The sequence below is a fragment of the Branchiostoma lanceolatum genome, chromosome 19 (assembly GCF_035083965.1).
Source record: "Branchiostoma lanceolatum isolate klBraLanc5 chromosome 19, klBraLanc5.hap2, whole genome shotgun sequence".
NCBI lineage: Eukaryota > Metazoa > Chordata > Leptocardii > Amphioxiformes > Branchiostomatidae > Branchiostoma > Branchiostoma lanceolatum.
The window spans coordinates 7770558-7797204 of record NC_089740.1 but is presented as its reverse complement, the minus strand read 5'-3'; the positions used below and the strand labels follow the sequence as shown (position 1 = coordinate 7797204).

Sequence of the window (26647 nt, the reverse complement as noted above, 5' to 3'; positions counted from 1 at the left end):
TCGAGTTACTTCGGAAACAACGTGGAAACCTTCAAGACAGTCCTTCAAGTCAATCGGTGATAATAATTTTCAATTTTTCCAATCGACTGTCACCGGTAACAAGTATTCAGAAATTTTAGAACTGTCATTCAATGCATTGTCCATTTTAATATTACTAGGTTCCGTGGGTCCTGGGGCCCGAGTTCGATCCTAGGGTCGGCTCAGCTCGGACGTGTTGTAAGGGATTACATTCGTCATTTCGGATGGTGACGTAAAGCCGGCGGCCCCGTGAATGAGGGAGTTTCAGGCATATAAGCCCCAAGTGCCAAACCTCTGCACGTAAAAGAACCCAACACACTTATCGAGAAGAGTTGGGATGACCCGGTGTGCTTGGCCAAAAACGCAAGCCGTGGCGAAGCCGCATTGCACTACTATATACTAGCTACTTGAAAAAGCATCATGCTCCACCTCAATTGAGGATGACTGCTTTACCCCTTTTTAGGTTTATAGTTATTTGTTATATCGACTTACTAAAATTCCTGCACCTCTAAAATCGCAATTTCACACTCTATACAAGAATCAATGTACAATATTATTTACAAAAATCCATTTAATACCAGTTTTTGTACATGAATTGCACAATATCTTGTCCGTGCTCCACCCTTTATAGTCAGACGAGAGAAAAAGAAATGCAAGATAAAATCCTAATCACTACGTGGAGCTTAACTAATTTGTGGTTACAAAGAGGATCATAGAATAGTTGTACAAATTAACCTAATGCAAGAGTTCAAAGCAATTGATGAGATTCAAGATCGAACATTACAGTGTAGCTTTCTCTATGGTTCTATTACAATGAATATCATTATATGTGAATGTGTAGTGAATTCACAATCCTCTGTCATTTTTCTGTTGATTGAATGATCTATAAAAAGGCATTATTATTTGTAATAAGTTTTGCTGTGTCTTGCTTTTGCGACGTTGTTTTTTTCTATTCCGATAGTCCAACTATTAAAGCTCTATACATTTAGAAACAACAAGAGAATGACAAAAATTGTTGTTATAGAGAAGCGTAAGTTGTGTTATGATCTATATATTACCCCATTTCATCCAATCACAAACATAACAAACAAACAAGCAAGCAAACAAACAACCTTACCACCTCAATCAAGTACAAAATCAACAGTATTGAAAATTCCATTCACTTCCAAAAAAATCATATACATCCGTAGAAGCAGATAATACATTATCGCCATATATGCGTACATGAATTTGTTCATTAGATTGAAGATTAGTACAATTATATGGAAAATTCAAACGGAATATCTATATTGTTCGCTGGTCGTTTTACAAGTAAGTCGAACATAATTCAATTCACCGTGCACTTTGGTTAGAAGGTTTGTAAACTTAAATAAAAGATTAACAAAAGACCTTGAATTAAAATTCAATATCATAATAATAACTACGCACAATATGTGAGGTCCAAGTAACAATTTTACATGAATATGGTAATTAAACCTTCTTATCGTTGGTAAAACATGGACTTGAATTCTGTTGGTTATCAGCCGTTCCTGACACAAAAAGTACAAGACTTATTCCAGTGCAGCCATTAAAGATGAACAATAAAATGTAAATCATAATAATGATTAACAAACAGTGGCCTTGGCATACATTGTTGGAAACTTATCAATACCAAAAATAGCAAGGGCAAAATAGTCATATATGATCATCTCAAACGTGCATTATAATTTGTTATACATGGTTGTTCCGAAAAAGAAATGATTACGTTTAACTTTCACGTTTCATAAGAGGTTCAAGCTCGTGACTTTTTACATGATTATTTCAAATACAAACTATTGTCATTCTTCTAAATATAGCGAAACTTTTCAAGGCATAAACACAATTGTAAGTTCCTTCTAGTGGCTCAGATATCTATATAAACACCTTACAACATCGCCTTTCTACAGTGAGAATAGCATTGAATTCTAAATAGTCTTTGAATCTAAAACACCACCACACACTACTTTCTAGCGTTACAAGGATGATCAAATTCCTGTCCAATAGTTCAGCGTTTCAAGAAAATATCTAGGCGGATAACTTGCTATGACATAGCCTATTTCGTAGACTTCTAGGGGCGTTAATTTGGGATTTCCAACATAGTTCTCTATGCTTGGGCGCGGGAACTATCTCAAGTAAACACCGGTGTTCCCCAGAAGTCTGCGAAGGAGGCTACTCTGACATTTGCTTAACCTGGAATTCAGACTTTCGTCAGGTCCGACACAGACCAGCTCTTCGGCACAAGGACCAACATGCCCCCGAGGACATTTTGCCTCAGCCCGAGGAAAGCCCTTTAGACTGAATTCAAGCAGGCAAAATCACCGGGTGGGCTTAGATAACCAGGCGGGGACAGAAGCTTACAGTGCCGAAGAAACCTAGCCTGCAGCCCTGGTGACCAGTTTTATATTTGCTACAATGACACTGCATAACATATATGTACATCTTTAGGCGTTGGATTTTTTTGCTGTTTTGTCACCTATGTTACAATCTATACTCAAGAAACTAATGATATAGTATTAGCTGAAGTTGGCTCTGGTATTTACAATACCTAATATTTATAGACCAGGATATACTTATTGTTAGAAGCCATAAGAAGTATGTACAAACCTATGGAGAAATGCCAATTCGTAGTTCTCACAGAATTCGATAGATATCAATATTTGTTGAATACAATGTTGGCTTGTGAAAGATCTTTATGAATCGTTATGATTTCTCAAACATTTGTACATGTATGCTGTGACATCAGTTTTTAAGCTGGATGTAACATGACTATAATGCAAGTTCTTTTTCGTGCGGAAAATTACAATATGATTTTGGTTACTCGAGTTTGCGTCTGCTTCATAGATCGTTAACTATTACAATACAGCATCAATGCCGTATGCCATTAATTCAAGATTATCAGAACAAAAGTTTTTGTACCATCACCTCAAAACATTGGCAAGCCATCTGCATTCTAAAGATACAACACTGATTCGCAGCAAATACAGATACCTGGCTACTGGATAGTAAAATTCTAGCAACTTTGTACACATACCCATTCCAGTCTGAAGGCACACTATACTACTATCTGAATCTGATGTTTTATGTTATGAAACCTATCTAGATCAATCAGCGCAATATTCTCCAAAAAGAAAACCCTAAAATTTTGATGACTTAAAAAAGCCGGCAGTGCAATTTGCAAAGGCTGTAGTTGGTCTCAAAATAACGTAGGTTCATTGGATGAAGCTCTAATGACGTTTGGTGGCGTATTAACGCGTCATAATGACGTAGGTTTGGATGACGCTCTAGCGCGACCTTGATCCTCCGGCAGGTGCATGGGCTCCAACTCGTCCTCCATGTCGCCATCTTCCTTCTCCAGCACGATGAGCTGAGTCTTCGGGTCGGTGCCGTCTGATGCGCCCTGCCCCAGCACCACCATCTCCTTGTCGGCCGCCTCCCCGGCCGACCCGTTCCCCTTCGGCGTGCGGGCCTTCTTGAACAGCGAGGCCGACTTGTAGAAGGGAGCCCCCATGAAGGACGACTCAGTAGCTGTGGGAGAGAAACGTTCATGGATACATGAAGATTTAGCAAATAAAAACAACAGCATCAGGGCCTTACAACCATCTCTCAATAAAGACGGGAGGCGCCACAAACTTTCTGCAACTGCTTACTGAGTCACGTGTTCTATCTGTATAACGTGGCGTCATCTCAGTGGTGGATTGCTCATTCCTTGACAAAGACTGGTAATTCCAATTTTTGTGTTAGAAATCACAGTTCCAACTTGTTCCAGAAAAAACAGTATGTAGTAAAAAGCTAAGATCCTTCTTACACCTCTTGGTGTATAGGGCGGTGCCCATCAAGATTTCTATAGCCCTTGGGCCATAACACACAACCATGACAGCAGATTGCTAGTCCATGGCTGCCAGTGGTTTGTGTTACTAGCATGACACTCTTTCTTATAAGTACTGAGAACTAAGTAGAACAGAATGGTTGATTCTTAAAGTCTTTAAAGAACGGTACGAACCAGTCAAAAGACGCGTACCAAACAAAATTTTGTAAACAAATTTTTCAAGTGCCCACTAGAAATATCTACTAACAAATGCTTGAATGCAATTGTCTCCAGTGTGTGTTTGACCATGATAATGACAGCCTTTCGTATTAACAATTTGAGGTATAACAGAAACAACAGTGGCAATCTTAAGCTTACAGATGGATCATTCAACTACCTTTAGATGTCAATCATATATCTTATCTAACACACACGAACTGATTATCATTAGGTTATCTGTATCATGCTACTTATGTTTGTCTTAAAAGGTTGACTACTTAAAGAAGTTTTAAACACTTACAAACATCGTAGTCAGGCCTTGTCGGATCAAATCTGTGGAGATAACAAAATACAGGTTTTAACATTTTCAAGCAATAGCGAAATAACTAAAACGTCTCTACGGATGTGGCATAAATAGCTAAAAATGTGAATGCATAAAAAACATTCTATCTATCATGTCTATGTTATAGAGATACAACATGTGATTTGATTATGTTTTCACTATGACAGTTGAATTAATTGATCAAGACAGTTCGGCAGATTTTGATTAACAGCTAAGACTGTACTTACATGACTGACGGAAGTCGTCGCCATTTCCGGATCTTGTCCCGCCGCCTCCATGCGAAGACACCGCCGACAACCAAAAGAACCAGCACCACCAAACACACCAGGACCGCTGCACAATGTACAGAGATGTCAACATTGAATCTCTTCAATATGAAATTTCTTTATGTTATTCCATACAATATGGTAATCGTTTGGCAATACATTATGATAACACTTTTGCGTAGACAAAAGCTGTTCTGTTTTTACCCTTGAGTCATAGGCGCCGCCATGTTGATTTATGACATCATGGGTCGGCCAGCACTGGCTGCCATTGCACGGGTCATCAGCTGACCCATCTCGACCAATCGTAGAATATCTTGGCCCAACCAATTACAGGTCATTTTTGTACATTGTTTCATCTTTATTTGAATTGCACACATTATGTGCAATTCTGTGTCACAGTAAGACATTCTTTAAGTGTCAAATGTGTACCTGAAATATATTAAGATATCGAAGTACATACCTATGATGATTTTCCCGTTGTTGTTGGATGCTGGCTTGTGTATAATCGGAACTGTTTAATGAAAGATGAATAGAGTGTGAGCTTGATGAGTTTTCTACTAGTATGGACAAAGTAAATTAGACATAAAGTGACAAAACACAAGGCCAAAGATATGCAATCAAGATGATATTATATTGTATACACGTTGTTGTCAGCTGTGAGTGTTTTCGTTGAATGATTGTCTAAATGCATTACTACCCCTAGTAAACCATCAGTACTGGAAATTTACCGTTAAGTACTAATAGATTACTAACAGTAGAATTTCAGTAAATTTTCAGTAAATCAGCTAACTCTCTAAGCAAATCTGCTGATGGCAATGCAGTATCCATATAGGCCGTGGTAAATAGATGGTAAATGGTTATTTTTTCGGTCCATGGATATTGTCTTGCCACTGGTAGATCTGCTTGGAGAATCAGTTGATTTACTGAAAATTTACTTAAATTCTTCTGTTAGTAATCGATCAGTATTGATAGTAGATTTCCAGTAGATTAGAGATTACTACAGTGCTACGTACCACAGTGTGGGTCGTTGTGGTTCTCACAGGAAATGCAGCCCAGGCGGTTGTCACAAAACTCGCCCTCTGTACAGCCTGTGCACTGGCCTCCGCAGTTCTTCCCGAAATGCCCATATGGACACACTGTTGGGAGAAGCAGCAAACATACAGGGGGTTAACACCCATATATAGAAGAAGTCGTATTGAGGTCAACTTGCTGGCGCCGAATGGCAGCCTCCCAGACCCTTGCGACAGTTCCAAAAAGTGCAAGTGTGGAGCAAAAAAATGTATCTGTTGTGTATTAACTATCATGTGATTGTAAATCCTGCAGCAATTCAGCACTGGCTGCCATTGCACGGGTAATTTCTGAGCAATGAACCAATAATAAGAAGAACTTGATACAGTAGTAGCGCGACAATTGTAACAGATACCATGTATGGCAACTTATAAATAGTACATAACAATTGAATTATTGCTGATGGCTTAAAAATGCATCAAAGGGATCTTGATTTAAAACTGCGAACACATAGACACAACCAACCGTAATACCTCCGTTGGAGGTGAACCTCCTTTACGGAAGTAACAACTTGAAAGATCTAGGCTAATTTATCAATAACAGTAGAATGAAATCTAGATTCTACTTGAAAATGTTTTACTCATTGGTTAAAAAAAATATGGAGAATGCAGACTGAGGTGATATTTGTGAAATATCTGCAAGTCGTTTGTAGCATTATTATTGTTAAAGAACTTCATCCTTAGCCGTCAGTATAAGGTTCAAGATTATAGGCCTTAAAGAGACATACATGATTACTTGCATTGTTTTTTTATCGATAGCTGTGCATGTGTTACACTTCTGTACGTTTGGAACCGCATAGTGATGTCCTTCCTTGTGATTGTGCATATGTAAATACTTTGCGTTTGGGAATGCATCTCATTATAATGTATAAGCAGCGACACCTGTGCTGCATTTCTATGTTAACCAGTCAGAATTGCCTTGAACAGGGTGACAGATGGTAACCGAAACATCGGTGGAATAAGTCTCTTGGTTGTGTAAAAAAAAGAGTCTTTTTCTTCTGTACCTTTGCATGTTTTTCCGTCGCCGGAGTATCCGTCGTTGCAGGTACATTGGTAACTGCCTGGACGATTTTCACAATAGGCATCGTGGCTGCAGAATGGCGCATTCGGCACACACTCGTCAATATCTGCGCGAGGAAAAACATACTGTGTTACAGCATAAACATTTCGTTCATATTATAACAAATATAGCAAGACTTGAGTCATTTTACAAATGGTGATGTCTTAACTACTGTGGGTACAGTGATGCACTGTAAACGTTTAGGAAATGCTATACGCTCGGTCTCATTTAAATGTACACATTTTGTAATCTCCGTTACCGATTGAAATAAGACGTTCCTGGCATTAGGATATGCCACACATAAGATGTCAAACTGTAGTTTTTATGACGACTTAAAACTTTTCTACTTTTTAGAAACGGCAGCTTGGTACCTTATATGTGGCATATCTTAATGTCAGGAATGACTTACTTCTAACGGTAACGGAGATTACAAAATGTGTACATTTAGATAAAAACGAGCACATAACTCTTTCCTATTAATGAGGTAAAGCCTGGCGCTGGTAGAATGCAAGTGTAAATGTATCTGTTGCCCATGTGTATCATGTGAGCGTAAACCCTGCACCAATTCAGCACTGGAAAGGCGGCCATTGCACGGGTAATTTCACGGGTAATTTCTGACCAATGAAAATCATTATCATCATCATTATAAGTTGTTATAAAAACAACACAGAAACACTAAACATATATGTACCTGATTCACAGCGTTGTCCTGTCCATCCCGACGGACAGGTGCACACTCCCGTGTCGCTGTCACAGTCACCCCGTCCGCTACAGTCGCACTGTTTGTCGCACGTCGGACCGTAAAAGTTGCTTCGACAACCTGTGAAGTAGATACGGAGTAAGTAATGTTATGACTTGTATCATATTCGAGTGGCTCACATGTAGTGTTTGTACAAATTAGATTATTTTAGAGCTACGCTCAGTATCTGCCTTATAGTAGCCGCTCTTTCACCAAAGTGTTAGAATAAGGTTTCATAATTCGTCAAATGGTATTGGTTGGTTACGAAACACTTTTCTTTCTTGAGAAACTACGTTTCCTTCTGTGTGGTATTCTGCCGAAGCATTATATATGTAGCGATATTTCTAATCCGTACGTTTGTAACTCAGAGTGCAGAATGTTAAGTTAAAACAACAAGTAGGGTTATCAAAAGTTAGAAATAGATCTGAGCTGAAAATGTAGGATTCCTTTGACGGTCCTACAAGGTATGAATGAATGTTGAACATTTCCTTACTTGCTACTGTGAGCTCTGCAGTTGATATTTTCTCCGGGGTTCCTTCTATGACGCAGCTATAGTTGCCCTCGTCAGCCTTCGTCACGTTGTAGATGTAGAGGTGGTAGTCTCCGTCGTGCATTTTCGCCCACAACCGCTGGGTGGCCTTACTAGGAAGCGAAAGACTGTCGACGAAGAGGTTATTGTCGGCGCCCTTCCTCCAGAAGAGAAGGCTCCGTCCCAGGTTCCTGTACTGGCACCTGAAGTGGGCTGTCTGGCCCACTCGGAGTTTCATACCTTCGAGATTCTTATAGAAGGCTCCGTCACTTCCCTTTTCTGTAAGACAAAATAGTGTACATCAATTAATCGACAAAATCTTTTCTTGTCCAGCCTTATGGATTTTAATCATACTGTAATACAGACGGAGGACGCTACAGACTATCTTCAACCTTTGATTCACTGCTCACCGAGTCAAGTGTTCTACCGGTATAAAGGTACGTCATAGAAACGACAGATTGCTTATTTCTTTGACAAAGACTGGTGCTGAAAAATTTGTGTAAGCCCCATTTTCCATAGCATTTGTAGTTCCAGTTTATTGATGCTAATTAATAAATTCTACCAACACAGATGAACTTTTCAGCTATGATCATCAATATACAATGATCAGCTATGGAAATGAGGGATAAATAGATGAAATATAGTACATGCATAACCAGCGAGAGCAAAGTTATAGTAAAACCGAAAAACGGCGGAAGCTTTGGTCTCTAGTGACCGAATCACTTTGAAGTTTATCTAGTAGCTTTTGCGACAGTAAGGTTACCTAAAGATTGATACACAAAGCTAACTTTTACTCACCAGTACAGAAGAAACCGTCTCCGATGTATCCAGACTTGCACGAACAGGTGTAGGAACCCTCCGTGTTGGAGCACACCGCGTTTTCGTGGCAGCTGTTTGTATTATTCGGTCGACATTCGTCAACGTCTGCAGGGAATTGATAAGTTTGTAATGTAATACTATAAAGACTCAAACTGTATCTACAACTCACTAAAACGTGCTTTGAATTATCCGCATTCTATCAAGTTGGTATTTTTGTTTGTACAATCCAGTGTCCTGTTCAATTCGTAGCAATCGTTTTGTATAGTTTTGAATCTTGATGAACTTAACACACTTCTCATATTCGGAAGACAAAGTGTAAACATGAAATTTGTTCGTTTCTAATGCTGGTATCCGAGTGTTTCATTTTATCAATGACTTTTAAACGTGTTTGTACACAAATCTTATAGATGAATTCTGAGTTCAAGTGAACCCAGAACTTTACGATGTACACTACAGTATCGATGCAATGGCCTAGTAGGTCGTGAGTTTGATCCCCGGCCGGGTCATACCAAAGACTCTAAAAATGGTACATGCTACTTTCTCTGCTTAACAGTCAGCATTTGTGAAACGGTATGGAAGGTATCCACACATGATCACATCACTATCAGTGAACTACCCCCCCTGCTGTAATGACTGCATGAATGTGTGGCCCAAGGGCTACAGAAATAGAGATTGGCGCCACCCCTATGCGTCTTATCAAGACGACTGGGATACTTTAACTAGTATCAGTGCCTCGAGCTCCTTGCTGTGTTTTCTACGAAATGACTCACCGTCCTCACAACTGTCTCCTGTCCAACCTTCTGTGCAGTTGCAGACGCCATGTTCAGGGTTGCAGGTGGAGTTATGTGCGCAGCTGCAGGGCAACATGCAGTTCCGGCCAAAGTAGCCAGGGGGACATCCTAGCGTGGTCAGAAAACATAACATGTCATCTAGTATACAATATGTATTCCTACTCAAAAGACTTGTTAATTTGGATTCAGAAAGTCATTTCATGACCACTATGATAGCATCCCAATGTGTCAATTTGTTATTGGATGTACAATTAAGATTAAAAGTGTCGTTTGAAAATGTTTAAGCAACCCTTGAAACATGGTAACATTCTTCTTCCAAAAGTTATAGGGATACATGTATTTGACTTCATTAAGCAACGACACATGTTGGCCTCTTTGTTCAGTCAAAGTGATTAAAGACAAAAGGCTCTCATTAATAAAGTCCAAACTCTGTACATAAGAACGACAAATTCCTGAAATCATAAGATACTTTGAACTCACTCTCGGTACAGTGGTGCCCTGTCCATCCGTCTGCGCAGTCGCACATGCCGTGGTACCCGCACTTGCCTCCGTTCACACAGGAGCACTTGAACTCACAGTCTGATCCGTACGTCCCCGCGGGGCATTCTGGGAAGGACGGGGCACGAGATAGACTTATTTAGGGCGGAAACATAAGGGATTGTAGGTAAGTAAATGAAAACAAAGCAAGAGAATTATTATATCCTAAATGAATAAGGAGGTAAAGAGCACAATTTTTGGGAAATGAATGCAAAACACCCCAAAATGCATTAAATTTCCAAACACACAATTTTTGGTACATATATAACCAATAAGGAGACAAATATTTGTTGTAAACAATAAGGAGACATTCATTTGTTGTAAACAATAAGGAGACATACATTTGTTGCAAACAATTAGGAGACATACATTTGTTGTAAATGATTAACACAATTTATTTACAATACTTAAATCTCGTCTTTCATCTCTTTTAACATTTCATGTTGTTGCCTTGATGTAAATCGAAAACCAGATCTTTAACGTCACAAGCCGTTAAGATGAGAAAATATGAATTTCTGACCTTCCGAACAATTGGAACCTTTGTACGGTGCGTGGCAAATACATTCGCCGGTCTCGTGATGACATGGAGAATTGTTCTTGCATGCGCACTTCTTCCGGCAATGGTCTCCATAGTAACCAGACTGGCAACCTGGAAGAAGACGATTTGCTGAGTCAGGCATATCAAAATAAAGAACAAGGAAAGAAAAATGATATCAAAAAATACATGAACAGCTGTAATAGTGCTTTTTTCTATTCCCTAAAGTTGTTATCTGTTACATGTATTTGTCTGGACCACCTCCATGAGGTGTAGCCAAAAATGAATTCCCTGCGGAATGCATTCATGGACTGTTGAAGAAACAGCATTTTTAGAATGTTTAAACCTAGCCCATTGCTAGCATGTGTTTACACAATCTCTCCCTGGCTGGGGCGGCAACCGTCGAGCCGGCCGCTAGAAGCGCGATATTTAGTCAGGCTATCCAATTACTAATATCAAAGCAGGCTCCGCCCTAAGTGGACGCCAAAAATTCACACGAAATAAGATGGAAACGACCACAGGAATGAAAAAGAAATTTATCAATTTTTATTAAAGAGTTATGTTACTTACGTTGTCCACAGGTGGGTCCAGTAAAACCAAGAGGACAGTTACATTGCCCATCCCTGGTGTCACAGCTGTGGTCCCCACAGTATTCACAGGTGTTGCCACAGTCAGGACCATACTTCTTGTCCAGGCAAACTAAATACAGACATAAAACTCACATTTTAAGAAAATTAGGAAAACGCGATTGCTACAGTAGGCGTTGTTAATTTTTTCTTTGCTGTCCGGCAAATCGTCTTCTTGTCCGAGCAACAGGGTGAAACTTTCTGGTCACAATTTTAATTACACAAAATCATATCTTAATTTGTAACGTCAAGGGTAGTTAGATACATTGATATAATAACGTTATAACTCACGTACTAACGTTATAACTAAGGTACAAAATGTCTGGTATTAGAGATCAATCTGATTTTTCCACGTACATTCCTCGGGAATTATCTTCTTTCTCTTTTAAAATCACGTTGCAAGTAACACTAATAAGCTGTTGTCATAAACATGGACAGAATAGCCGGGATTTACAGTTTTTGGTTGTTGTTCTTACTATATTTTTTCAGTCTATCTTTCGAAAAGCCAGTCTCTTTGATTGAAACACATGTTACTGAATCGACTCCGTAAAGTTTCCACCGACTGGGCTAATTGAACTAGGCGGATGGCAACACTCCCAGTGCCAAAGAGATCCCGGGAAGCTTACGGTGGGTTGGTACCAGGCTAGACAAATACAGACCACGTACCGTCACAGTTTGGGCCAGAGAACCCCACCTCGCACTGACACGCCCCGGTGACTGGGTGGCATGAGCCGCGCTGACAGTCGCACGTCTGGTTACAGGTTGGTCCGTAAGACGTACCATTCTCACAGGAATTGTTACACCGCACACCTGAAGAAGTATATACTGGTTTAGAAGACCTTGCTCATTTGTCTTTCTTGCAACTTGCCGTTATCTTCAGACTAATTGATAAATTGCTAACGAAAAGAGACTCTAAAACGTGTAATACATCGAAAATAACTGATTGTAGAAATACAATGGTTATGTCTGTCTTAATATCTTATGATTAAGGCTTTGTACCTTCAGGACAGAAAAAAAGAAGTATGTCGTCCAAATATTGCTCAAATAAACTAGAGATACGTTGATCAACATGATGTGAAATCAACAGACTCATATATGCCTTTAGTGCTAATTGTTGGCAACTTCATCAGTAGCAAGTTATAAGAATTATGATAGTGACTAAAAGTTGTCAAAGACATATTCATGGATATTAGTATCTATATATTTATGAAGAATAATGTATGACGAGAGTCACTTTTTGCCGTCAATCTGAACATACTAATTGTAAATCCGGCTAACTCACCAAACCAGCCGTCCTCACATAGACACTGTCCCGTCCTCACGTCACAGCCAGTAGCGTGCTCGCCACAGTTGCACTGGTTCTGACAGCTGAACCCGTAAGTCATGTTCTGGTAAAATAAAAAATAAAAATGAAAACAAATAAATGAGCTGTCCTTATTATTCTAAATGATTTTCCATTTCTTTGTTAGGATTGGATAGATAGCATTTAATTCCAACAATGTATAAGAAGATATCTTTAGTTGTAATTTCAAAATTTGTTAGTATGTCATTTGCAAAGACGCGTAAAACTAAAGACGGGGGGCGTTACAGGGTATCTACTTGAGTCACGTGTCAGTAACATTACACGTGCTGGAAGTAGTGAACTTATTTCTACCTTGAACAGACGGTCAAAAATTTCCATAAGTCCAATTTCTTTCCACAGTTTGATCTATCTCCATAATAACATCTATCAACAATGATGCAAAGTTTAGCTAGCTCTGAAATAGGACTGGCTTAATGTTGTCGCGTACTTTCCCCCATGACCGCATTGTTACAAGGGGTCACGTGGTCTTACAGTGTCCGCCATCTTGTTTTCAGTTCTGTTTAGTTTCCATTGAAGTTCGCTCACTGTTTTGCACTGAACAGCTTTCATAGTCGTTCTCTCGTATTCTCTTATTGGCGAATGTTTGTAATCTGTAAAACTGTTTGTAATCTGTAAAATAGTTGACCCAGTAAGCTGGGTTATAGGGCCACCCAAAATGGTGTCAGAAGTGGGATTCGGTTCAAATTTTCACCTGGCAGGTCGACTCGCAGTTATCCCCGGTGGTACCTGGGGAACAGAAGCAGGTCCCGTCGATGGGCTGACAGGTCGTGGCGTTGGTACAGTTGCAGGACTGCAGGCAGCTCTGGCCGAACGTCCCCGCAGGACACATCAGCTCACACCGGTCACCAGTGTACCCTGTCCAACGTGTCCAGACAAATATTCTATTATCTAGTAAACCGCTAAATAAAACGCATAAAAAATGATACTAAGGAAAATAAGAGAGGGTTTTTTATTCATTTATTGGTCCAGCGTGTGTCCCTAATATGAAAAAGATTCAGTCGTATTGAGCACACTAGAAGAAAAGAATGGTTGTTTCCTTCTTTTCATCCCGCGAAAAGTTGACTCAGTAGGTTATACTTATAGGGACACATAAAATGGTGTCAGAAGTGGGATTTTAGTAAAATTTGAAGATAAGCTAGGGGTACTTTTTGCAACTTAAAAATTGGGGTTCAGTCTCCAATGGAATACCTATATCCGTTAACATATATAGTTGCTGCTTACCTGGGGGACAGATGCACATTCCGTCGTACTTGGAGCAGGTGCCGCCATTTATACAGTCGCAGGTCCCCTCGCAGTTATCTCCGTACTTTCCATCAGGACACACGGTACAGCTGAATGGTGACAATAAGAACTTGATGTTAGACTACGCTATGTGTATTGTGTAGAAATGATGTTGTCTAGAACATCAATGATACCTGAGTATATTGTCGGGTGCAAGTTTTTTGGCAACAGTGGTCGTTTTCATTCTATAAAGATTAGCACATCACTACTTTCATCTAAAGTGTCTTCTAGCTAAATCATATCATAATACACTAAACTGTATTACACTTACACATGTATAAGTATCGGACGTTTTACCCAATTCCTAGACCTGACGTTAAAGTTGATTTGATGCAAACCAAGTTCTCAGTCTTGGTAGAGCAAACAACAAGAGCAGCATGGGCAGAAGCCCCCACACTGCACATGCGCACGTCACACCGTGAACTAGCTTATTCGAAACGATGCACTCACCTCCTGTCATCCTGATGCCCTGGAATACACGTGCAGGTGCCGTCCGTGTGGTTACATTCCTGCGTGGCGTTACATTTACAGACTGATAGACAGTCGGCTCCATAGAAACCCAGGGGGCAGATCTCGTCACAGGTGTCGCCCGTCCACCCGGGTTTACAGTGACACGCACCCTCCCACGACGCACAACTGAGGAAGGAGAAACAAAAGACACTTTGAGATTGATAAAAACAACTTTCAAACAGGCTGATATGGATACATATCTATTGTTCTCCAAACAGAGGTTCCAGTAGGGGTGGGGTCTAGAAGTGTCCGTGATTTAAAATTTTGTTTCGTCTGCCTCCCTTCACAGACGAAAAAAATCCAAAGCCCATGACACTTTCCACCCCGACCGAAACCTCTGCTTGGAGAATAGATAGCTATTACTTTCTTTAAGGCTATATACACTGATGTCAGATCAAAGTGGTAGATGCTGTATAGCATATTTGTTATGTATTATCATTGTCAAATTATCAGAATAATTTTGGAAACGTCCGTGAATAGTTTCATCAGGTTGGTAAGTAACTAAATAAAGAGACTCTTAGTCACCGAAACGTCGGTTGAATTAACCTCTTGGTTGTCTAAAAAGAGTCTTTTTGTTCATTTTGGAAAACTGTTTGACTTTACGGCTAGTTGTTTTATCTGCACTTTTTTTATAATTGATGACAAATAAGAAAACAGCAGTCTCTAGCTTGGCCAGCTTCTCTGTTGCTATAAGCACACATCAAAGTGTTGAATCAAAATGTTATGTAACTTTATAGTGGGTTTAGAACTTCTTTTCCTTGCTGACACTGTAACAAAACACATTAACAATAGCCTAAAATCAAAGGTAGATTATTAGAATCGAGAGGTTATCATCCGAATTTTTACTCACTTGATCATATTTGAAGCGTTACACTTGCAGGGGAAACAGTTGGGAGAATTCTCATTGTTGGTGTAAAAGCCGTCTTTGCAAACTGAAAAAAAAACCATACACATAAATTACCCTTTTTAACTTTATGTCGTCATGAATTAAGATGCACGTAAAAGAAAAGGAATGTTGTAAAGGCTTTAAAGGGTGCATAAATTACCTCGTTCCGAGCACGTTTTGCCCATGTATCCTCGAGCGCAACTGTTTGATGGAAAGGAGAAAGATATCCGTAAAAACATGGAATAATCTACACACAGTCAGACCTGCACAAGTGGCCACCTCCACATAAGGACCACCCGACCAATGTGACCACTTTTTGGTGGTCCCTTAGATAGTTTTTCCCTTGACACAAGCATTAAGAATCCTGTATATGATAATATCCTGACTAGGTTTTATTAGTCTCCTGAGTGGTCCTCTGGTGTAATTTTGATTGTATACCACATGTTTCTTTAATTGATTTCTTAAACATGAAACGTATGGCACTAATTATTTATATATGATAGATATGTACTGTGAACATGGCGTGAAATTGTATATCTCTTTTGCTTACGTGAATAGCTTCTATGATAACTGCAGATGTTAGACAGATCGATAAAAACCCAAACTTCAAACGAATCACCTCTTAAGTGGTGTGGAGTGTCATCTTTTATTAAATAATCAATAATTATTCAAATTATGAGCATAAGCCAATGAAAACTGTAACTTTGTGACATCTGCGTAGAATCGATATAATATCAAATGAATATGTGTATAAATAAGCTACCTAAGATCACATTCCATACCTGCCTTGATTTATCAATCCCAGACGAAATTCGAAATACATAATACTCCGTCCCTGATGCGTTGTCAAAAACAATGAGAGAAGGAAAAGTGGCACCAAGTACTTACCTACACATCCCGTTTGTATGCAAACAGTCACTATTCTCTTGGCATAGACAAGTCTGGAGACAGCCATTTCCAAACTCGCCAAGTGGACACTCGTCCTGACATCTGAAATACAAAACAGAAATAGAGATTTTATTTCTAAGAATGGACACTTTCTCCACAAAAAGCCATCTTAAAACGAAAAATCTGATTTTGAAAAGCAAAAAAAAGGGAAACAATATAGACTATTTTGATTTAAAAAAAACATGATAATGTGATAATCACACAGGGCAGAATCATTGAAATATATAATATTTCAAAAGACGGTTTTTCGCAAGCAAGTATGATTTTTGATATTCACGGATCAATAACAGCAGAGGGGTGTATATTTTGTACGAATGTCCACGTTAATTGAACAGTGCATATCAGAGTTGAATGTTGTCAGGAAATGTTGTCTTTTGGTGTCATTGGTGTCGCAAGCGCTTAAATTAACACTATACATGAATAAGTATTGACTTGTATATTCCTACCTGTCGCCCAGATATCCAGCTGTCGGGCAATGGCATATTCTGTATCCAACGCTATGATATCCGCCATGATAGCAGGTCGTATCTAAAGAATAAGGTAACAATCTTTTTAGATATTTCTAAAAAAAGATTATATGACACCAAACCAATGTTACAGAACGTATTCATCTATTATCAAAGGAAGGTACAAAGAACGGAGGGCCATGATATCAAATACAAGGCTGCAGAATCATTGGAAGAAAGTCTTAAAAGCAGTAAACAATAATTATTTTATTTTTAGCTATCGACATACTATATATTAGTAAGTAAAAGATGCAATAATGGTAACAGAGGCAAAAGACACTGCTACTTCAATCTATAGCTGTATGAAAAAAGTTGAAAGGGTTATCCAAGCCTTTGCTATCAAGACATCGGCAGACCAGTGCTATCAAAGAAAGAATATCTTCAGAAGACAAATTCTAATGATAACTAAACAGTGACAACTAAATGACTCCTGAATGACGATTCTCTTGTAAATGGACGGTTTAACAACAAAAAATAATTATTAACATAACTTAAACTTTACTTACTGATGTTGATAGCAGCGCATTGGTCGCTGAGTGGAACAGTATCACTACAACATGTGTTGGTCGCCTTGCATGTATCCGGTTCGTTACAATGTGGGTAACAAATGGCTGTAGGTATAAGAAGATTCAAAGATGTTATAGCTCCCTGAAATGTTTACATTTTCTTTCTATTTTTGGTTTCATTTATTACTGTTAATTTTCCGCTAATTACTAATATGTCTATGCAGGGCCAAGGGGGCCATTAAGCCAATTGACCTTCCTATCCTGCCAGTCTCCGGTTCCACTATCTTCCGCCTAACATCCTGTCACTCCACAATATACAAATAAATACGGACACACATCAGATGAAATACACAGACCGCAAACAATACCTTCATTTTCACTTACTCAGAGGTGAAATATGATAAATGAACCCAAAACAAGACTTTTCAATCCATCTTAGAGATAGCGACGGGGGACGCTATAAACTTTTTGCAATTTTTGGTCCACTGCTCACTTAGTCACGTGTTCTATCTGTATGAAGTGACGTCATAGAGACGGTGGATTTTTGGTTTCTCGACAAAGACTGTAGAAAGTCTGAGTACCTCACATATTTTCTCGGTGTTGAAAAAAACACAGTTAAATCCTGTAACATCATGTTAACAATGGTTTGTTGCACTTGAATGAGAAAAAGGGGGTATTGAAGTACACCACCTGCAATTTGGAAATGGAATAACCCTAAGTTCTTACGTTCGCAAAGGTCATCGACTTGTCTGTAACCTTCACAGCAGAACAGCTCCGTTTTCACCTCTGGCACGGTCACCATTCTGTATGTCCGTATGTATGTAGTGCTGCAATGATACATGTGTCCATTTGGTCAAAAAAGGAAATACAGTACTGGTCAGAGCACTTATGAAATGCAACATCTTTTAATTTAGAATTTTGTTTGTAGGTAAAACTGAGACATATAGAATATATACAGCAATATTGTTTTTTTGGTGTGTTTTTTCTCATGTAAGTTAACATATCAATGAACTCTTTCGACCACCAACTTCACATAGAATAGCTTAATTGATATGACAATTAAGCACAAAGACTTTGTCATTTTCATGTATACTTCTTTATTTTTTTAGAGATGATATCAATATTTTGAATACGATTTCTGATGTCTAGACACTAGTTTAATGTTCTATAGATTCAGATATTGAACTTAATATACTGACGTTATTATTGGCGGACAGAAAGCGGGTATCCCACAATTCCCATCTGATATGGTGACGTAGGGTTCTTGTCTACCAATCAGCTGCCGAGAGAAACTCCTGCAAAATAAGGATAATCGATCTTTATTTGCATGTTCATGTTCACATGGGCTAAATATAGTAGGTAACCAATACATGAAGGGCTCAATGTAAAGTATCATTACTTGTTACGTTGCTAGGTATTACCAAAAACAAACTCCCTAGGAAGCGTGTTCGTGGAGTTCCTAGAATATTTGTGACATCAATCGCAGTACTATACTAACGGCTTCGCCCTTCAGGCGTCGCCAACAAACATGTTTTTCCACAATGTCTTAATCCATGACATAATCAGTGATGCTTTGTTAGAAACTTTCATAATCAAAACATATTTCTAATATCTCTATACCTATACAATGATTGATTAGAGTGAGTTTCTTTTGGATGGTTCTTTGTCAGAAACACCACACACCTGATTCTCCGGCTACAGACATGGTCTGCGTCCGGGTTTAGTCTCGGGTTTGTGACGTCATCTGCCACGACAGCAAGGAATGCTGACGTCACCAAAGTCAGGAGAACACCCCTGGACATCGTCTGAAATATGACAAAAATATCGTTGGTCCTGATGCTAATAACGGGCGTCTCTCAAATACTCTAACAACTGCAAAACACATCGAATATCATATTTTGTCCATTTGAAAAATTGGTGACTTCAATTCTTTGATGAAGATTTTGTGCACTAAAATAGTCGATAAACATTGCTTAATGTACAACGTTTTATCTTTTGTTACTACTATCCTAGACACCCACATGAAACTCATTTCTTGCCGTACCCGCTAGAAATTCTTGCCGTACCCGCTAGAAATTCTCGCCGAGGAAAGAAAGGCTTGGAGGTGGGGCTATGACTAAATTGTATACTAGTAGTATGTTTGCAAAAATAAGTTTTTATACGGAAGACACCGTGAACACCTGCCCAGTACAAGATAAAGCTGCTAACCCGTGCCTTTTGTTTATCTCCGAATAGACGACCGCGCTAATCACGTGTCCATTCATACGTTGCTAGGCGACGTGGTAGAGACTGTCGTCTGATACTTTCTCAGAGTCAACACTTTCACCTAATCAAAGTCCAATTTATCGTCTGATACGGACCACTGGGAAAGCTGTTGAGTAAATATTTTGTCTTCAGTGGGCAACTATGATCCTGAGACCGTCTGTTAGACGCTTGTTGGTCGCGGTTTTTTTTTCCGGGGGGGGGGGGGGTACAAGTATAAGTGTATCTCTGTTTTATTTCATCTGACCCTTGCCTCTTCCCTCATGACCTCAATGAAAAGCGGTCTGTATGTCGATTTGAGCTACTCATGAATAAACAAAGGTTGAAACAAAAACAAAATAAGTACATTTTCAATATGCCATTTGTTGCTAAACATATGTCATACTTTGTCATGGTCGCCTAGCCATAATTCCCATTTTAAAACAAGAAGAGCTTTTGCTTAGTGATAGTACGCTTGCCATACACCGTATTGGTTCATTACTCGAAAATGGCAAGTAAGAATAATATTTATGTCCCTCTTAACATAAGATAATCATTTTGACTACAATGATATCGTTTTGATTTAGTGTCAGTTGACTGAATAGAGACGACGTGGTTACAGTGCGTGTGGGTCATGTCTGTAAGGCCATGTTGATTTCATTTTATGGATGACATCCTCCGCGTTCCCCAAAACTGATGCGAGCGTGCAAATAAAAAAATGAGCCTTTATTATGAAATCTACGTCGTCAGGAAGGATGAACAAAACTAAAAGGACAGAGTATGGTATACCGAAATATAGATTATTTCAGAAACGTCTTCGAATTGATTTCTGGTATTCTACGACATTACTATCCCTTTTCCAAAATATCATTTTTGTGTGCAATTGAAAGCATGTATTTTGTAATTTTGAAGCTGATTTTTTTACGATTTTCAGTATAGCCGAAAACTTACTTTTAGAAACGGACGAAAATTGATGCGTGGATGTCATCCATATGGTCCCATATGATCAAATCAACATGACCTTAGGGATACCAAGAGCGGCGCGCCATATAGTCAGCCAATCCCAGTCACAAGGATATCTATCCAACCATAGATAATCTTACTTCCAAAGTTCAGAGTGTCACAGTCAGAACATGTCGCTACCGGAAACCTACCACGTGGCACGCGTGCGTTTGAACAGGACCTTATAGACCACGTGTGTGGCGATCATGTCCACACCAACAGATAACAGATATCAAAATACAAAATTTGTGACCAAAAATATAGACGAAAAAAACACATAACCAAATTCTCACCAAAGCTCTGTAGGCTACTCGAGCTATCAAAAAAACTTTGTGAACAAGTGACATTATGCGATGTATTCAACAGAAATTTCTACAGGCCGTAACACTACCTCAGCTTGTAACGCATGGTCAGTCCCGTGTAATGTTTGCTTATGCGTGGGGGAAAGAATTTAAGGTCAACACAAAATGTCGGCCCTGACGTAGTACACACATACACACACACATGGAAAAGACCATTCAAATAGCAGAGATCATACATTTGATTTTCCTGCTAACTTTACTGTAAGAGTTGATAGTATGTTTAAGGAACACTTCGAAGACGGACAATTCTACGTGTAGAAAAAGTATATAAAAAGTGTACAATGGTGCTGTCTTCTTTTATCTAAATAATGACATGTACGCGTCAGTAAATAAGCTTAAACTATACCTTAGATCTTTTTAATGTTGAAAAGACTCATACTTTTGTGATGGTTAACAGGTAGACAACAGTAGCGGTTGTGCATATGGTTTGAGTTAGTTTGGGTTGTCAATGTTTACTGAAGGTGAAGTATTTCATTATTTCACAAGTCATTTGAAAAGTCAAATCTTTGCTGTCACGAAACATATTTATGGTTCTTTATTACAGTTTGATTTACCCTTATCTAACTTATTGCAACATAATTTGGGGTAGTACGTACACAACATCCATCAATCCTGTTTACCTCCTTCAAAAGCGCTTTGTACGAATAGCAGCCAATGCGTCATTCACAGCACACACAGCAGCTCTGTTTCGTGATTTAAATGTTATGACTGTATTTGACATTAATAAATTTCAAATTGCCTTATTTGTCCATAAAATTGTCCATAATAGCTCTTCCCTACCTGAACAATACAAAGGTCTTTTAAATTTCAACTCAGATATCCATCACCACTATACGAGACAACATAATCTTTTAAGATCAATTATGACAAAAACTACTCAAAAACAACATACAATAATGTTTAGAGGCCCCACCGTATGGAACAATCTCAGCCAAATTCTACAGTCCTGCTCGTCTTTACCTAGTTTCAAAAAACTTTTAAAGATAGATATCATAGAACATCCAAGTATTACTTTCTCCTGATTTGTTTGTTTTCCTTGTTTTCCACTTTTCCTTTGGTATCTGATGACAAAATAATTCATATGATTGTTATATTTGTATAATTTTGACCTATTTCTTTATAAATTGTTATTCATTATAATACTTATTATGTTTACAACTCAAAATTTACTTTGTAGTTCCTCTTCTTTTCATTTGTTTCATTGATTTATGTTAAAATTCCAATTTCTTGTTTCGTTAGTTTTTCTTAGTTTCGATGATATATAATTTTGTAAAAATCCCATTTGAGTAGTTTAGGGGAGGCCCCCGAAAAGCCGTATAGGCTTCTGGCCTCTCCTGCATGTATTCTTTACTATATTTCTCTTTGGTTTCATATTGTATTGTACATATGCGAAGAAACAATAAACAATAAACAATATTATTAATATAATTTTAAGCGTAATACAGTGTGGATCTTTAAGATATGCAAAGATCTTTCGCTGACACCGAGAGCATCTTAAGAATGTCCTTCTCCTAGGTAATGTTTACGCCTGAATAGTCTTAAGAACATTGACCTTTCCTAGACAAAGACGCCGTGTACTCTATTTGTCTAACATGTACAAAGACATGTTCTGGATCAACTCCTTACTTGAAACAATTTATAATGCAACATCAATGATAGAAAATGCAGTCAAAAGTTTCTACTAATATCCAACCTTTGTTCAAGCACTACCTTTCAACGATTCAAGTGTGTGCTCCCTTGTAGAAATAGTACATAATAACACAATGAATTTTAGAATTTCACTGGGCATTTTAGAAATCTAATTAATAAAAATGCATAAAGCAGACGCATACTAACGCTACAAATCAACAACTTGTACGTATTCTTTATGAGAAGGCAAATCTGACAAAGGGTAGAAGCTGAAGTTGATATCTTTGACTATTTCTAAGATATTGTATGAACATTAGAAAATATTATTCATAACGCTTGTAGTGTGATTGTACACCGTCGCTTTGTCTGGTCTCTAAGTCTAATTTCTCTAAGTTGTCGAAATTGGGCATATTTTTCAGTATATTTAGCAAATTTCTACTATTTTCCCACCATACAAAGTAGTCTGGTAGAGAATAGCTGAATTTCTGATTATCAATAAGTTCATACCAGGGTCTGTTTGGCTGAAAGCTCTGAATTATTGATAAGGAAGACAACGTCTTCGTTAATATTTGATAAGTGCTAACATTTCGTACAGGTTACAGACTCGTACGGAGAATATTATATGATATCATATCCTGTATCCGGTGTTTTGTGCCTAAAGGTAATAAAAACAAGCGAAGCCGGGAATCTATTATTGTGTGGGGGAGGGTTCCCAAAAGGACAAACATTGTATAGTAGTAACAGTCGACAAAGGAAAGACCATAAAATTTAAGATGTATTTGGGCATATAATGGAGGACAGCGATTGGTTGCAACGGCTCATGCGCACTAGTACTGACCTTTGGCATTTTCCCCTTTGTGTTTTACAGTGTATTAGAAATTTCCAGAAAATAACCAAATTTTCCCATGTTTCCAGAATTGAATACGATTTTTTAAAATTTAAACCGTTAAATTAATGTTTTTGTGTACACGTTTGTACAAAATTTTGAAAGATTCGTATGTTTAATAGTATATCCATTGGATTATTATGGAGAAAGACTAATTCTCTTGTAAGGCAACTACAAGTTTCAATTCTTAGGGAAGGTACAGATATCAGAAATCTGCATTGGCATATATCTTTACAAGCTGAAACGTATACGTATAAATGACCCAACCCCCACCCCCATGAGTACTTTTAAAACGCAAACGACATCAGTTCTACCCCTATATAAAAAGGACCTTCCCCTATCCTTACATATATGTTCTCGTTGCATTTTCCTCACTACAACTAGTCGAAACTAGAACTGTGTGGATTCTGACACCTGTCTCTATTAGCATATTGGACTATTCCACTTAAGAAGGTAAATGGGGGAGGACAGCACATTTTCTGATGCCTCAATTTCCTGTCCTCTTAGATAAGTCCATTTCGCGTTAAAAAGTTTGACACCCTAGCTATCTCCTTCTTAAAAAAAAGGATCATTCAAAGTTTTACTTGGTCACCCCGTCTCGTATTGGTTCAGTCCTTTCACAAACGGAACAGCACGGGAGGTCTCCATTGATATAGAGGTCAGAGGTCAAACTTTCGTTGTTGGCGCAAGCGGTTCAACCAGAAAAACAACTATCTCGAATTCACCCCAGTTAGTGAAACAAAGGCAGAGTACTCTGGTATGAACCCTTCATTTGCGTTACTATGCACACAAAAATTGGTAAAAGTTATGAAAACTTGTTGTCTTCACTGTTTTCACTCACAGACAAAGTCATTATCAATGGTCATTGGCATATATTTATCGTCTGCAGCAAGATTACTTTTTGTCACATAAAACGGAATCTTTTGATGCAGATTTCCTTTGTCTCTGAACTTCTAATAGCATAGTTACAACCAAACAAGCAAATATGACATGTTTGGAAAGGTAACATTCGTGTGATCTTGTTGTGAGACAGTGCTAGAAATACAACGCTTACATCAAAATAAAAATCATACTAGTTTTCAGCCATTTTCTGACGTAAATTTTTCTCGAGATGACAAAAAAAACGTCTCGGCCAAAAGTCAGGGCCCGAGCCTTCGTCACAGAACTCTCCAAGTCGAAGTTTCAAGCACGTACTTAGCATTGAAAACACTATTGTAACAGCTTTAATGATTGGCAGCTAGTTCCCGCCAAAACCTTTGTGAGGGCACACTCACGAACGACTTTAAAAACATCGTCTGCAAGTTGACACTGTGCTGTACCCTTGGACTGTACATCTATGCACCTGTTCGTATTTTTCTTTGCAAAACACTAAGTTTGTGAAACCTGAACCCGAATATGTTCCAGAGGCTAGGATATTTGTTGTGATGCAAACCTTTTGCATGTAGTCCGACAAATATAGTACACGTTGAAGTGCTTTTTTTTCTTAGCTATTGTTACCCTGTTGCTTAAGATACTCAAATTACAAATCATACAGTGTGTACAAATATGGTTGACCTAGTTCTAGATAGCACGCTTTCTTGACAATTTTCAACGATAGTACCTCAGAAAATGGAGTTTACTGCTTTTTTTATAAAGGAATGTTTGCTTGAACTGAACTCAACCATTGGAGTCTAGCATTGTAGTTCAGTTGCTCTGCGTTTCAAAATTATAGAGGACATGGTCAGATTATGATTTCTAGTATTCTTTGCTCTCTAGTTATGTCTTAATACTGATTCCAGAAGAGATTAAATTCTATAATAGTGACGCCTCTAGCAAAACCTCACCAAGTCTTTTTTCGAAGCTACATTCTCAAGCGTACAAAAATCCGACATGTAGCCCTAGGGGCCGACAATAGATAATAGCCCGGGTCCGCCTACCCCAAATATGTCCAAAATGTGCGCTAGGACAACACGAGGTGGGCGCAAAATAACGCACGTGACACACCAGCAAGATAAAAATCAAAGAAAAATAGGCTTAATCTTAGTTGTAACAGAAGTTTCTATACAACGAGAACTGTACATGTAAAGGAAACTATGACTATAGAACCATGTACACATCCGCTTTCAATATTTTCAGTACCTCATTGGGAGGGGGGGGGGGGGCACTGTACTTTCCAAAGCTAAACTTTCTACAATGTACCTTTCGAACCAACCAATGTGTTGTTAAAGTTGATATCATCTCTAAAGATCACTAAATGTTGAAAAGTCTAGTTAGTAACAGTACATTTACAACAATGTGCGTAGTTATGGCCCATATATCCTGTACGTCATACATAATGATATCTTATAAATGACCCATGTAGTTTAGACTACGACATAGTTTTTATAAGTAAACCGTCGTTTCTGTCGCGTATCTGGACAAAGCTTGACTTTCTACTTGTTTTGATGAACAAAATGGATCACTAGCTGCTAATTTCGTCAGTATTTTGAAAGGGGAGGGTAGAAATTGTCTCGGCAACTGTAGCTGTGAGTTCACACACACACCTGTAGTGAGTCATCTCCGCCATTGCTACCGGAATTCCAGGTGTTAGGTTGTCTAGTCCTAAATGTCAGCGTCTTCACTGCCTTAAAACGTAACTTACGAGAGTTTAAGGGTCTTAGATGTGGCTATGTGTAGCTAGGGAACGGTGACCTAACGGAAGGTGGTCTCACCTGAGTAGAAATATGCAAACACACGGAGAAAGGTGCGACACGCCAGGTGCTCTGGCCCGACTTCCGCGTTGGCCACACTAGTCGAACAGACGAAAGATCTTACCTCTATCCCTCCTCCCAGCGAAGAAAATCGTCCAAGTTTCGTCTCAGGAAGTCTTTAGGTGTTCTTCGCGTGTAGTACAGTCGACTTGAGTTGTCTGCGATGCGAGAAAAATACGCGAAACGGGCATTAAGTTACATGATTCGTGTGGCGACCGAAGTTGTACGTGCCATGCGACACCGGCGATTAGGGAAGGTACGTTTTTGGTCGGTCCCTGGGTCACAGGGCTTTTGGGTTAGCTACAGGGTCCAAGCGCCAACTTCAACATCAAAGAGTCGATCTTGAAACCAAATTTTGAGGTAAAATTGGAAAGGAATGTTGACGAAAATTCCAAGCTTGCTTCTGTTTGTTCAGGTAAAGACTTT

The 26647-nt window shown here is 38.8% G+C and overlaps 1 protein-coding gene across 1 annotated transcript; it reads right to left on the bottom strand.

Annotated features, from left to right (window-relative positions):
- Positions 1-571: 571 nt before the first annotated feature.
- On the bottom strand, positions 572-26647 carry LOC136425729 (multiple epidermal growth factor-like domains protein 11). The gene is made up of 27 exons (XM_066414665.1): positions 26286-26647; positions 19056-19177; positions 18572-18667; positions 18099-18199; positions 17373-17477; positions 16807-16888; positions 16301-16402; positions 15573-15613; positions 15377-15458; positions 14467-14652; positions 13957-14066; positions 13427-13590; positions 12655-12760; positions 12039-12182; positions 11317-11445; positions 10732-10860; positions 10155-10280; positions 9654-9782; positions 8863-8988; positions 8029-8343; positions 7488-7616; positions 6741-6863; positions 5683-5805; positions 5130-5180; positions 4631-4736; positions 4362-4393; positions 572-3561 (listed from the first exon to the last, which is right to left on the bottom strand). Exons 2-27 carry the CDS (start codon positions 19172-19174, stop codon positions 3290-3292), a joined length of 3228 nt encoding a protein of 1075 aa, XP_066270762.1. The 5' UTR covers positions 19175-19177; positions 26286-26647; the 3' UTR covers positions 572-3289.